Source organism: Quercus robur, chromosome 3 (assembly GCF_932294415.1).
Source record: "Quercus robur chromosome 3, dhQueRobu3.1, whole genome shotgun sequence".
In the NCBI taxonomy this organism is placed as follows: Eukaryota; Viridiplantae; Streptophyta; class Magnoliopsida; order Fagales; family Fagaceae; genus Quercus; species Quercus robur.
This window is the reverse complement of record NC_065536.1, coordinates 12769480-12782959: the sequence shown is the minus strand read 5'-3', so window position 1 is coordinate 12782959 and position 13480 is coordinate 12769480. Positions and strand designations below refer to the sequence as shown.

At 33.7% G+C, this 13480-nt stretch overlaps 4 protein-coding genes and 1 pseudogene across 41 annotated transcripts in view; all 5 read left to right on the top strand.

The window, feature by feature from the left end:
* LOC126719270 (uncharacterized protein At2g29880-like) overlaps positions 1-2576 on the top strand; it is a 29782-nt pseudogene extending 27206 nt beyond the window's left edge.
* LOC126717105 (disease resistance protein RUN1-like) overlaps positions 1-13480 on the top strand; it is a 188773-nt gene that overhangs the window by 43131 nt on the left and 132162 nt on the right. The window contains exon 11 of one of the 34 annotated variants that reach the window (XM_050418414.1): positions 12310-12435. The exons of the other annotated variants lie outside the window; for them this stretch is intronic. The gene's annotated coding sequence lies outside the window, so the exon portion shown is untranslated. Of the gene's footprint in view, positions 1-12309; positions 12436-13480 lie in introns of those variants that run through there. 34 annotated transcript variants of the gene reach the window in all.
* LOC126717122 (L10-interacting MYB domain-containing protein-like) lies at positions 2529-6363 on the top strand. 5 transcript variants are annotated; one of them, XM_050418504.1, is made up of 7 exons: positions 2529-2679; positions 3065-3399; positions 3477-3609; positions 3953-4290; positions 4365-4515; positions 4959-5302; positions 5586-6363. In XM_050418504.1, the coding sequence occupies exons 2-7, from the start codon at positions 3124-3126 to the stop codon at positions 5883-5885; spliced, it is 1542 nt and encodes a 513-aa protein (XP_050274461.1). In that variant the 5' UTR covers positions 2529-2679; positions 3065-3123; the 3' UTR covers positions 5886-6363. The 5 variants fall into 5 exon arrangements, with proteins under 5 accessions (XP_050274461.1, XP_050274463.1, XP_050274462.1 ...); XM_050418506.1 differs by having other exon boundaries at positions 3062-3399; positions 3965-4290; XM_050418505.1 differs by having other exon boundaries at positions 3062-3399; positions 4965-5302.
* The window catches only part of LOC126719269 (disease resistance protein RUN1-like), a 39190-nt gene continuing 32807 nt past the window's right edge, over positions 7098-13480 (top strand). The window contains exons 1-3 of the mRNA XM_050421842.1: positions 7098-7812; positions 9033-10134; positions 10316-10445. Coding sequence (XP_050277799.1) covers positions 7319-7812; positions 9033-10134; positions 10316-10445 — 1726 coding nt within the window. The 5' untranslated portion in view covers positions 7098-7318. The remainder of the gene's footprint in view (positions 7813-9032; positions 10135-10315; positions 10446-13480) is intronic.
* On the top strand, positions 10464-12392 carry LOC126717121 (disease resistance-like protein DSC1). The gene is made up of 3 exons (XM_050418502.1): positions 10464-10588; positions 10690-11487; positions 11604-12392. Exons 1-3 carry the CDS (start codon positions 10550-10552, stop codon positions 12390-12392), a joined length of 1626 nt encoding a protein of 541 aa, XP_050274459.1. The 5' UTR covers positions 10464-10549.

Sequence of the window (13480 nt, the reverse complement as noted above, 5' to 3'; positions counted from 1 at the left end):
AGCGATGGAGTGCTATTTTATTGATCTTTTATTAGATCAGGTGCTTAGGGGGAATAGGATGGGCCATACATTCAACAAACAAGCTTGGACTGATATGCTGACCATGTTCAATGCCTATTTTGGATCTCCATATGATGAAAAGGTCTTGAAAAGTCATTACACTAATTTGTGGACTCAATTCAATGATGTAAAGAGTCTACTTGATCAGAATGGATTTTCATGGGACGATACTAAACAAATGGCAGTTGCCAGTCATCATGTTTGGGATCCTTACATCAAGGTGCATTAGTTTTGTTAATGTTTTGATTTGATCTACACCTTTGGTGTCATTGTGAGTGGTGACTTGACATTATATACATGCAGGCACACCCAGAGGCACAGTTTTATAGGAACAAAGCCTTGATGAACTTCAATGATTTGTGCTTGATATATGCACATACAACAGCAGATGGAAGATACAGCCTATCAAGTCGTGATATAGACTTTGATGGTGACATTCAAGGAGTGAATACTGGTGTGTTTTTATATCCTGACATGGATCAGCAGAAATGCTGCATATGCCATTGGCATTGGAATGTATGCTATTGGGTTCTTTTGCTTAAATTACCATTTTTCATTGTGATTGATTTGGTTATACTATCTAATTCTTTATTATTTATTATTACTACTATTTTATTCTAGAGAGTATGCATAAAACAAGAAAGGGCCATAGACAAATGAGCACATTGTTCTTGGCTTTGTGCGAACACTTGACTGAACTGGTCCTGATGGTTTATTTTTTGGGATTTTGCATATCTTACTTTATTTGATAGCTAGGAAGTGGGTGCAGCAAGATTGATTGAAATTACATATGTTCTATTTTAGCTTATAGTAATGAGTATTTCAAGAAGAATAATCTATTTTTGATGAATAAATACTACTTTTACTGATTAGGTGTTGCAATGAATAGCCTTGTACCGGCAAGTAAAGAGCATAGATTGGACACCAGCCATGGACCGATATTTTGTCAAGCTTTTGCTGGACCAACTTAAAAAAGGCAATAAGATCTGTAATACATTCAAGAAACAACCATGGAATGATATGCTCTCCTTGTTCAATGGAAAATTTGGCTCTAAATATGGAAAGAGTTTCTTAAAACACCGTTTTAAGAAATTATTGAAATATTATATTGATGTGAAGAGTCTACTTGAGGTGAAGGGATTTTCTTGGGATGAAATTCAACAAAAGATATTAGCAGATGATTATCTATTGGATAATTACATCAAGGTACACTATCATATATATTTGGTTATTGGTATTCATTTTTACTGTATATCATTCGTACAATTGCTGATGTAGGCACACCCAGATGCGCATTTGTATCGTAGGAAGACCTTGTTAAACTATTGCGATTTGAAATTGATATTTGGAAATGCAGTAAGCAATGGACATTGCAGTCATTTATTGCAAGGGAGAAACTTTGAAGATGATATCATACAGATCAAGACGGGTGAGGTTCATTTCTTGTATTAAAAGGACCTTTAGAGGGAACCTGTATTCTTGAGGACACTCCTCTCCAATTTATTATTGTAATTCTGTTTACCTATCAAAATAAAAAATCTGGTTTTGTCTTTATACATGCCACTTGGGATTTATTGATGATCACAATTAAGACTTTGGTTAATATTCGGGTGTCCAGTAGGTCTTTAAGCTTCACAAAATGGAATTTGATCAGATATGTTTAATAGGAGAGATTCGTATACTGTATAACAGTTATTATTTTCTCATGTTTGCATTCCTTAAATGGAAATTTGATTTATAGGTTCTAGTTTTTTCATTATGTGCTTGTAGGGATGCCCAGTTCATTAAGATCCATGAGATTTTAATTCATTTTAATAATTTCTTTAAATTTTCTCTTAGGGTTAGGACAGATTTACTGGGCTGTGGATATTGTTTGTACCCCATCTTATTGCTATCCAATGATGTTGAAGTATATGAATTACTGTTTGTCAATTAATGGCAAGTATAATGTTCTTCTAGCTTAATTTATGTTTAAAAGTCTGAAACGTTTTGATGAATGAGAAGTTGTCTATTATCCTCATAAATCAGTCAGTTTTACCTATCCTGTAGCTGAAGAAAAGGAGGGCCGTACCTCTTCTGATAGTGAATGTTGGAGAACAAATTGGACATCAACAATGGATCGTTTCCCTATTGAATTGTTACAAGACCAGGTGCTTAGAGGGAATAAAATTGGTCATGGATTTGTGGCCGAGGCATGGATTGAAATGGTTAGACTGTTCAATGCAAAATTTGGATCTCACCATGACAAAGATGGTCTGAGGAATAGATACAAACATTTAAAGGGACAATATAATGATATAAAGGTTCTTCTTGATCAGAGTGGGTTTTCTTGGGATGAAACAGGAGAAATGGTAACTGCTGAGGACTAAGTCTGGGATTCTTATACCAAGGTGAATTTATATTTACTCATTCTTGTATCCTTTAGATATTTGTAGTTTTATTATGTGGCTTATGTATAAAATATGCAGGTGCATCCTGATGCTCAGTCATATAGAAATAAATCGGTTCCAAGCTAGCACAAATTATGTGTTATATATGGTGAAGAAGTTTGTAATGGAAGATACAGAATTTCAACGTGCAATGCAGATCTTGACAGTGAAGAACCAGATTTGAGAATTGGTAGGTTTCTTGTTTCAGCAGTGAGAGCTTCCCAAATAATTTAAGGAAGTTATTATCTGCTTATTTATTGTCTTATTTTCTTTGTTGTGTTCTTAACCTACTATATCAGTCTGCTTTCAGTTGCATTATTTCCTTTTCTTTCATTGCTATCCTAATTCTGATGTACCACAACCCATGCAGTTATCATTCTAAATATTTCTACATGGTTGTTGACTGGGGTTGACAATGCTGATCTATCTAACTTTAGCTAAAATGAGAGTGTTACCGCAACATTTAATTAAAAAAAAAAAAAAAAAATGAAGTATAAGTTGTCTCATTGGACTTATCATCTTTTAAATACATATTTTTTATTGCATGAATTAACAAAATCTTTGGTTTGAAGTAGGGGTGGATATCCAATGCTATGCAAACAGTGGTTGTTCAACAACAGATTGGACACTTTCAATGGACTGTTATCTCATAGATGTAATGCTAGAGGAAGTGCATAAGGGGAAGAAGATTGATTACACTTTCAACAATCAAGCATGGATAGATATGTTTATGTTGTTCAGGGAACGATTCTCATTACAACATGACAAAGATTTTCTGAAAAGTCGTTATAGAAGTTTGGAAAAGCAGTACTTTGATATGAAAAATCTTCTTGAACAGAGACGATTTTCATGGGATGAAACACAGCAAATGGTCACAGCTTTTGATGATGTTTGGGATGCATATGTGAAGGTGCTTTGTCAACTTATTTTAGTCTTAAATCTCAGTTTGAGTATACATAGCTATTGGCTAAGACTTTGTTTATGTAGGAACACCCAGATGCAAAACCATACCGAATTATGCCGATATCAAATTATAATGACTTGTGCTTGATTTATGGAAATCCAGCTTCTGATGAATGGTGTAATGAAGTGCGTCAAGATCTAGGATGTAACGGTTTTGGTGAGATTTTGGTTCAACAAGCTTATAAGCAATCTCAGCATTTGCCTATGTTTTCCCTCTTTAAGTATTTGGTCTTTAGTCAATGAGCAATTAGATATATGTGTTCAATGTGTCTGGATATATATATACCTGTGCTATTTCATATTGCATTGATTGCAATAGCATTTTGTCAAGATATGTTTAAATGCTTTCTTGAACCAAGGGAAAAAAACAGAAAGAGAACAAGTCCCTACTCCCTCTTTAATATGAAACATAGTGATCATTGAAGTGAAAAGAAGAATTTTTTTTTTTTTTTTAAATGAGCAAATAAAGATTACCTTTCCCCATATTTACGTTATTTTAGAATTCTTTGAAGGTGCCAGACTTAACAATAACTATCACCAAAGAACTGATTGGACACCATCGATGGACCGATATTTTATTGATCTAATGTTAGAGCAAGTTCGCAATGGAAGTATGGTTGATCAAAAATTCAACAAGCTAGCTTGGAGTGATATGATTGCAAAGTTTAGTGCAGAATTTGGGTCTCAGCATGACAAAGATGTCCTAAAAAGTCGTTTTATGAACTTGAGGAAGCGGTTCAATGATATGAAAACTCTACTTGACCAGAGTGGTTTTTCTTGGAATGAAATGCAACAGATTATATGTGCTGAAGATGATGTCTGGGATGCTTATGTTAAGGTGATATTTTCTTCTGAATTTCCATTACATAAATATTCTTTTTGGTCCCAACAACTTATAGATAATTTCTATAGGTACATCCTGATGCAAGAACATACCGCAATAGAACTCTCCCAAATGTCAACAATTTGTTTTTGATATATGGAAATGACAACACTGGGCAAAGGCAAAATTACTCTGGTCACTCTATGGATGCTGAGGACTATGAGCTGGGAGTAAATATTGGTCTCTCTCTCTCTTATTGCAATATTACCTTAGGTAGACAAGATTGGTACAATCAGTTAAGGACTTCTCAGAAAATGTTTGAATTACACGTGTGATATTAGAGGAGGACCATCTGAAAACTGCACTAGCATGTTTAATTTACAGGTGCAATAGTTGTCCATTTGCTAGAATAATTACTATAAGTAAATTGTCAACTTTGTTGTTGTAATCAATGTCACTATCCATGCAAAAAGGAAGTTTTAATTTGATGCTAATACAACTACTTGACTCAGTTTTCCTGAAAGTTTGATACAAAAGAACTGAAATTTGTCCATTTCAAGTAATGTTTGAAGCTATTAAATTTTGTCAAACAGTATGAAACGACATTATTATTCCTTTTTTTTTTCTTGGTACTATATGCCTCCAGAATAAATCCTCTCATGTAATGACAGTTATTTTTAAAGTTGTAGGTGAAGAGAATTACCAGTCCCCTGCTAATAATGATCCTCTGAGGATAAATTGGACAAGGGAAATGGACCGTTATTTTATTGACCTTATGTTAGAACAGTTGCACAGAGGGAATAAGATTGGTCGTACGTACAATGCTCAAGCTTGGACCTGGATGAATGCAACATTTAGTAAAAAATTTGGATTCCTTTGTGGTAAAAATGTACTAGAAGATCAGTATTGGAGCTTGAGGAAAGAGTATACAGACATCACAGATACCCTCAATCATAATGGCTTTGCTTGGGATGGAATTCACCAAACAATGACAGCTGATGATGATGTTTGGGAAGCTTATATCAAGGTGCTATTTTTTCTTATTTGTAATGTTGCTAGGATAAAGTGTTATCTCCTTTTGTTTCCTTTGGTTATCACTAAAGAGCACTGAGCATGCCACGGTATGGTAAACATGTTTGTGCGCACACATATTCTTTCTTTCTCTCCCTCTTGATGAATTGATTAACAGTATTCATGAAGTAAACTATATGTTGGTGCATAATGTAGGGTGCAGAACATAATCTTATTGATAGTTGAACATTGAACTCTATAATTTTGATCAGCTTTTATTTAAAAATGGCATTTTGCAGGATCATCCAGATGCAGTTACATACAGAGATAAGATCTTGGGTGATTATTGTGATTTGTGCTTGATTTATGGTAATGAAAGTCAGCATGGTAGATCAAGTTATTTCGATGTAAAAATGGAGATCAACACCGACACCCTGGGGATGGGGATTTACGATATAATTGGAGATACACAATCTCCAATTACGGAGTTTGAAATATCTCATCTGAGAAGAAAGCGAAAATCTACTTCTTCATCAACCTCAGGATGTATCCAAAAAAGTTCGGATAACCATCAAGAAAGAGACACAAGAGGCAGTTGAGGGGAAGCCATGTGTAGTAAAAACATATTTGGGTACTGAGGAAGACAAAGACTACAGCTCAATAGAATGTATAGTTGCAGCACTTCAAACCGTTCCTGACATGGATGATGAGATCTTCTTGGAGGCTTGTGAACTTTTAGAAGATGAGAGAAAGGCCAAGATGTTCGTGGCCATGGATGTCACAGCACGGAGGAAGTGGTAATTGAAAAAGCTTCGATGGTAGCATCTATTTTTCTTGTTAATGTCAGATATAATTTTGGTACTTTCTTATTGGGGAGTTTTTCCAATGTAAATCAGATCCTATATTAATGTAAAGGCATTTTTCAATGCAATTTCCTGTTTGATTTTTTTATTGAAATTGGGAAAAAAAAAGGGAATTGAATTTGTTTTTGCTGGGAGGTCCTGCGCATGGTGATGGTTGATTGTAGCTGGATTTATGGTTGATTGCCTTGAAAGTTGATGAAAAATACATTCTCAATCGATATTTTTCCCAAAACAAAAATTGATTGAAGCTTTAACATGTGTTGCGCGTTTATATCTTTTAATGCATATATGACAGTAAATGGACTTAAATCCATGTTTTTGGGCATAAAATTTTATCTACAAGTGAAAAGGATTTTTAGCTATTTAGCTAGCATATTGATATACAATAAATCTATATGCACTATATCTTTTAGTGGATTTTTCACACATCCCCTTTCCCTGTTTGGGTGTGAGATTTTTGATAAAAAATTATTGTGCTGAGTGGATTCTACTTTCTTCACTTTTTCATTTTTCTCCTCTCCTAGTCCTAATAACCAAACAAAGGAAAGTTTAATATTTCCCTCCCTTTCTTTCTTCTTTACACCGTCAGTGTCATGGAAAAAGAGGGGAATCTGTAGGAAAATGAGAAACTTTACTTTTTATAAAGAAATCTTACCTGACATGGTGCTAGACTAAGATAGCTACTTTTCCAGAAAGTCATAAACGTGTGGACCTCTCTTTCAACTTTGTTGGATTGCATGGAAGAGGGATATCTACTTTTATTAACATTTCCCTTTGTTTATTACATCTCACTTTCGAATGACTAATAAGATAAGAAATTACCATTTTGTTTGACCACAATTACCGGTATGGTGCTTAGAAAGTTCCAAAATTTATTTTAGGTTTCACATGGAAACTTGCATGATATTGCAATAAAAAAAGCATCTATGGTTCTTGGAAAGTTCAAAGAGTTACTGGTCACACCGAAAGCAATGTAAAAAGCAGCAATATGGCACTTTAAAGTTCAGAGTTGCTGGACACACAGAAAGCAAGCCACCTTTAAAGGCTCCTCTTGCTTGCTTTCACTCCTTCCTAATTTGTCATTCACTTTCCTGAGTTATATTGCAATCCTTTCACAGTTTTCTTTCTCCTCATTTCAGATCTTTACAACTGTTTGCTCATAAATCTCGATGGCTCTTGTGACCTGCAAAGGAGCCTCATCTTCTTCTTTTACCCACCGACTCAAGAAGTTTGATGTCTTCTTGAGTTTTAGAGGTGAAGATACCCGTTTCAGTTTTATAAGCCATTTGTATGATGCTTTGTGTTCGAGGGGTATTCACACTTTCATTGATGATAAGCTTCCAAGGGGAGAAGAAATTTCTACAGAGCTTCTCAAAACCATTGAGAACTCAATGATATCAATAATTGTATTTTCTGAAAATTATGCATCTTCCGCTTGGTGTTTGGATGAGCTTGCCAAGATTGTTGAGTGCAAAAAGAATGACCAATTGGTGCGACCGGTTTTTTACAAGGTGGATCCATCAGAAATTCGTAACCAAAATGGAAAGTTCGGAGAAGCCCTAGCCAAACATGAAAGAAAACTTAAGGATAGCAAGAAAGTAGAAAGATGGAGAAAAGCTCTCCATGAAACTGCTAATATATCTGGTTGGCATTACAGGCACAGGTATGTATTTAATGACAACTATTGTACTTTTTATAACTTTCAGTGGTCTGATCACTAATTTTATTGTTAAACAACAATTACCACTAATTTATCAATGTTAGTCTTTTGGCCAAATTATGTATGTATTTTTTTTTTCTTCATATCTATGACTGTAGAGGTTAATTAGCTAGCAATGTTGAAATAGAAGGATTTAAAATAAAATAAATAAATAAATAAAACTTACTAATTAAATTGGAGTGTCACAACAAATCATAGGTGGTTAGTTGTTATTGGTTCAAATTTGAATCTAACACTAAAATTACTTTTTTTGCCCTAATAATAATAATAAAAAATAACCTGCCACTTAGAATTTGTTGTAAAAATATTGTGGACATATAATTTCGCTTTTATATATATTTTTTTTTGCTGAAAATTTCTCTTTTATATATATATATATAGAAGTTTCCTTCTCCCACATATTATTTATTTAAAAATTTTCCCTAAAACATCCTTAATAATTTAGTTCTAGTATTAAAAGTGACTTTTAACAACTTTCAATTATCAGTAACTTTAGCTTTTCCATGCAACTTTATTCCAGACATATTAGTACTCAGAATTGCACCGAATCAAGGGTTGAACCGTCAAACTGGTAAACCATATGAAAATCCGGATTAAACCATATTAGTACTCAGAAACTTTAGCTTTAGTTTCACAACTAAAAAAAATGTTTCACAACCCAAAAAAAAAAAACACCTGATTAAATCATGAAAATTTGACTTTAAAAAAAAATCAAAACACATGGCTTTACTCAAACGGTTTTGTTTTTAATGTTAAGTCATTTTGATCAAATAACCATAATTTCCTTCAATTTTACACTTTTATTTATTGTCTTTTAAGTCTTTTAACTTTCAAACTTGAAATAAGTAGGCAAATGATCAATTCAAGTATCTTATTATTTAGTCTTTTTTTAAAAAAAAAAATATATAAACACATATAAATTCTATATATGAATAAATTTTCTAAACAATAATATCCTATTAATTTCAAATTATGTTACGCCTGCATATTTATGTTTAAATTGAATGTCATATATATGGGAATTAATACAAGCCACTTACTTTAATTGTCAATATTTAAAATTTTTATGCACAAGCGGAGCATCTTAAATTTAGTTGATCTTCACATTTCTATTGTCTAGTCTAACTCATTATATATATTTTTTAATGTTATGTGAATGGCAGTTGCAACGAGTCCAAATTTATCCAACGAATTGTTGAAGAGATCTCAAATTCTAAATTTAATCGAACACCATTATTTGTTGCACGATACCCTGTTGGAATAAATTATCGTGTAAAGACCATTCTTTTAGATATTGAGTCAAATGATGGTCATATAATATGTATCAATGGCACTGGTGGAATAGGTAAGACAACAATCGCAAAAGCTATTTTTAATAGAATTTGTGATCATTTTGATGGATTTTGTTGTCTAGAAAATTTAAGAGAAAGATCGGGGACAAATGCTGGTGTAATCGAATTACAAGAGACACTTCTTTGTGAAATTTTAGGGGATAGAAATTTAAAGGTGGGTAGCAAATCTAAAGGTGTCAATATGATAAAGGAAAGACTTTCATCTATGAGGATTCTTTTAGTTCTTGATGATGTGGATAAATGGATCCAAATAGAAAATTTGCTTGGAAGATGTGATTGGTTTGCTTCTGGAAGCAAAATCATTATAACAACAAGAGACAAACACTTGACAGCTACACTTGGAAATTGTTGTTCAACCCACTCGATTAAGGAATTAGATCAAGATGAAGCCCTTGAACTTTTTAGTATGCACGCCTTCCAAAGCAACAAACCCAAAGATGATTATTTGGAACTTGCAGACAGAGTTATACAACATGTCAAGGGATTGCCATTGGCTCTAGTAATAATTGGTGCTGATTTGTATGGAAGAACAAAACCCGAATGGAGAAGTGCAGTAGAAAAGTATGAAAGAATTCCTAATGAAGACATTACAAAAATACTCGAAATAAGTTATGAAGGATTGGATAAAAGTGAAAAAGATATTTTCCTTGATATTGCATGCTTCTTTGAGGGATTTCTTAGGGAGTATGTCATTGATATACTGAATGCTTGCAATTTATATCCAATTTATGGAATTCGAAGACTTATCGATAAGTGCCTAATAACAGTTGGTCAATATGATAAATTGTTGATGCATAACTTGCTACAACAAATGGGTAGGGACATTGTTCAACGGGAATCGCCGGACTTGCCTGGAAATCGCAGTAGGCTATGGTGTTATAAGGATGTTCATAAAGTACTAACACAAAATACGGTATGCATTATCTTGGTTCATTTTCTACCTTTTTTCAAATGGAAAATGTAGTGATTATTTTTCATTTAAATGTTGAAGAAAATTTAAGTTTATTAGTTTAGTTCTTGTTTAAATTAACCGTCATTACACTTTAGTGAATTTTATTGTATAGTGTGATTGACTTGATGCTTTGTCTAATTAGGGATCGGAAAAAATTCGAGGCATAAGGATATGCTCACCTAAGCCATCAAAGATGAAATTGGAACCTACATGTCTTGAAAAGATGAAAAATCTCAAGTTTCTCATAGTTAGTAATGTAGATATTTGTAGAGGTCTCAAATATCTTCCTAACGAATTAAGGGTTCTTGATTGGTTCGGATTTCCTTTATCTTCCTTACCACCTAATTTTGATCCTCAAAATCTCATTGCACTGAACATGCCAGAAAGTCGAGTTACATTGGACAAGCTTTTCAAGGTATAATCATTTTTATTTATTTATAATTATTATTACTTTATTAAATTATATTTTAATAACATTTGTTGGAGTTAAAAATTTTGATTTTCTTTTTTCTACAGAGGGTACAATGCAAAAACTTGACATATATGAATTTCAATTTCAATCAATACATTAGGGAATTACCCGACTTATTGAGTGTCACCCCAAATGTAAAGAAATTGGATCTCCAAAGTTGTAAAAAATTAGTCAAGATTCATGACTCTGTTGGATATCTTGATAAGCTTGAAAGCTGGGACCTCTGGGGTTGCAATGAACTTCAAATTCTTCCAAGTTGTATTGTGATGAAATCTCTTAAATATTTATATCTTAATTATTGCAAAAGGGTTAAAAGGTTCCCCGATATTCCACAAGAAATGGAAAATTTAAAGTTTTTAAGTCTGGGACACACTGCTATTAGAGAGCTTCCTCCATCAATTGAGAATCTCACTGGGCTTGAGCGATTAGAAATAGGTTCCAGTTTCTATTCGTGTCAACTTCCTAGTAGCATTTATAAATTGCAACATCTTCGCAAGCTCTTGCTTTTTGGTAATGTCAAATTTCCAAAGGACGTGGGGATTGGTAGACAAGCAGCAGCGTGCAATTCTTACTGTGGCTTTTCAAAATATTGTTTTCCAAAGTTGAATTTTCTAAAAAAGTTGACTTCTTACTTCACCCACTCAGAAAAATGTTTATTATCAGGGAGTAAAGATTTGAACCTCAGAGAAAGCATTATCAGATTCAATAGATTAAATTGGCTTCTAATTCAGGATTCCAAGTTCCTTAAGAAAATTCCAAAGCTTCCAGAAAGTATAAGACAAGTAGATGCAACAAATTGCATCTCGTTGAATTCAGAATCATTAAGAAAATTAATCCTTCAGGTACCCATCTCTCTCTCTCTCTTAAAGTAATAATAGAAACAACTTTGGTTACCTTTGCAAATACATTTACTAGATTTGCTAAACTTCAATTTCTTAAAATTCCTAATTTCATGCAGTTTGGAAGAATTTCAGGGCTTTCACCAAATATGAAATGTTCAGGTGTGAAACACAGAGTATTAATGGATTCGCATTCACATCGCAATTTATCGAATCAGATTGATTGCTCTTCCCGGGTCTCCTACTCCAAGTTCATCGCAATTCAAGATGAGTCCTTTCCCACTCTAGGTACGTATCTGTTTGATTTTGGAGAGAGATATTATATTAAAGTACCAGGAAAGAAGATTCCGAATTGGATCAATCATCAAAGCATTGAAAGTTCCATATCGTTCTGGGTTGGTCCTGAGTTTCCATCAATTGCTGTTTGTGTTGCTCTTCATCTAATTCCGTTGAAGGATAGTTACGCTAATAATGATAAACACGGTTCTATTCGTGATGATCGTATCAGTTGTCTTTTTCATATCCACATTTCTACCGATAGTCGTAAGCGACGTCTCATGGTTACGCAGCGTTTTTATGGATTGAAGTGTGATCATCTGTGGTTTCGCGGAGAACCTCACGGCCGATTACAGAGGGAATTCGGAGACTTGATGCAAGGTGATCGGAATCATGTTGAGATTTCATGTAAAATCACTCATTGGGTAAGTAGATACGGAAAATACGCTCCTGTGATTGCAAGGATGGGAGTACATGTGGAATGCGTATGTCCTCCTCAGAATTCCGTTATCATCCAACACAATTCTCAAAATGTTGCTGACGACACAGAGCTGCTCGCACCTTTACTATCACAAAATGGTTCACATACGGACTCAGACGCAGGAGACACTTCAAGCTCCTCTAGTCCCTGAAGACATCTGATTCAAGGCGTCCAGTGGATATAGCAAATGGGCTTGACTTATGGTAATGGGTTTGATTTGGGTTCTTCTTCAATAGCCAATCCCTTTATAAAAAATGACTCCATTTTCAATCTATATCCACCGTCAAAGAAACTGAGTCCGATGCAAAGAAATATGCCCAGGTATTGTTTTTAATGGAATTAGTAATATGATCTGTTGTTGAGTTGCATTCCTTTTAATGGAAAAGAAGTTTTCAAAATTCTTTTAGAAAAAAGTACAAAGTTCTGCATTGATGAAGATCAATGGACAAGTAAAGCCAAAAAAAAAAATTTATATTGATGAAGATCAACATTGCTTGATCATACTCAAGAGATTACTTGTACTGAATTAGAAATATTGGTTTAATTAGTTAAGCATATTTTCTTACGAGATTTGATGGGGCAGAGTGTCACTTGCCAACTGAGGCCTGCTAGATTTGGCAGAAGTAAGCATTTAACTAGGAGTTGCTTAAAATCTTAGGAAGGATACAATTAGCAGTAAAGCAGTTATTGCCACATAAGCCATTTTTTCAAAGTTAATGAGGGAAGAGGGAATTGTGTATTTGTGTTTGGAGTTAATGAAACAAGAACTGTATTAGGGATTCTAAAATTTACTACAGCACATAAACTCATTTACATACATACCCTTATAGGTTTTAACAGCTGGTTGAAAAATATTATAAGCATATGACTTAGATTTCTGATGTGCACTCTGCACAAGTCTTGCACCTTTTTTTTTATTTTATTTTTCGATAATCTGGATGTCTTAGATTCATACAAACAAAATTTAAGTAACATTGGGAACCTAAGAAAATGATGAGGTAAAGTAAATCATATAATTAATTAATAAAATTCGTGCAATGCTCCAACCTAGGAGTAATGGATCTACAAAATTAGGTGATAAGTAAGAAACAGTATAGTATCATAAAATGGTGTAAACCTTTTGGTTTTTTGGAATATATTAGTATGGATTAGAAATCTCTGTCATTTGCTTTAAATTTGGTGGGGATTAAATGTGGTTGGAGGAGATTCCATCCAACATACAAAGCTTAAATGCCACCA

Excerpts from the sequence above, each read along its gene's own strand:
- LOC126717122 (XM_050418504.1), top strand. The coding sequence starts at position 3,124 with ATGGACTGTTATCTCATAGATGTAATGCTAGAGGAAGTGCATAAGGGG. Across the intron at positions 3,610-3,952 it reads TCTAGGATGTAACGGTTTTG|AATTCTTTGAAGGTGCCAGA; the intron begins GTGAGATTTTGG and ends ACGTTATTTTAG. Across the intron at positions 4,291-4,364 it reads TCTGGGATGCTTATGTTAAG|GTACATCCTGATGCAAGAAC; the intron begins GTGATATTTTCT and ends TAATTTCTATAG.
- LOC126717121 (XM_050418502.1), top strand. The coding sequence starts at position 10,550 with ATGCCAGAAAGTCGAGTTACATTGGACAAGCTTTTCAAG. Across the intron at positions 10,589-10,689 it reads CATTGGACAAGCTTTTCAAG|AGGGTACAATGCAAAAACTT; the intron begins GTATAATCATTT and ends TTTTTTCTACAG. Across the intron at positions 11,488-11,603 it reads TAAGAAAATTAATCCTTCAG|TTTGGAAGAATTTCAGGGCT; the intron begins GTACCCATCTCT and ends AATTTCATGCAG.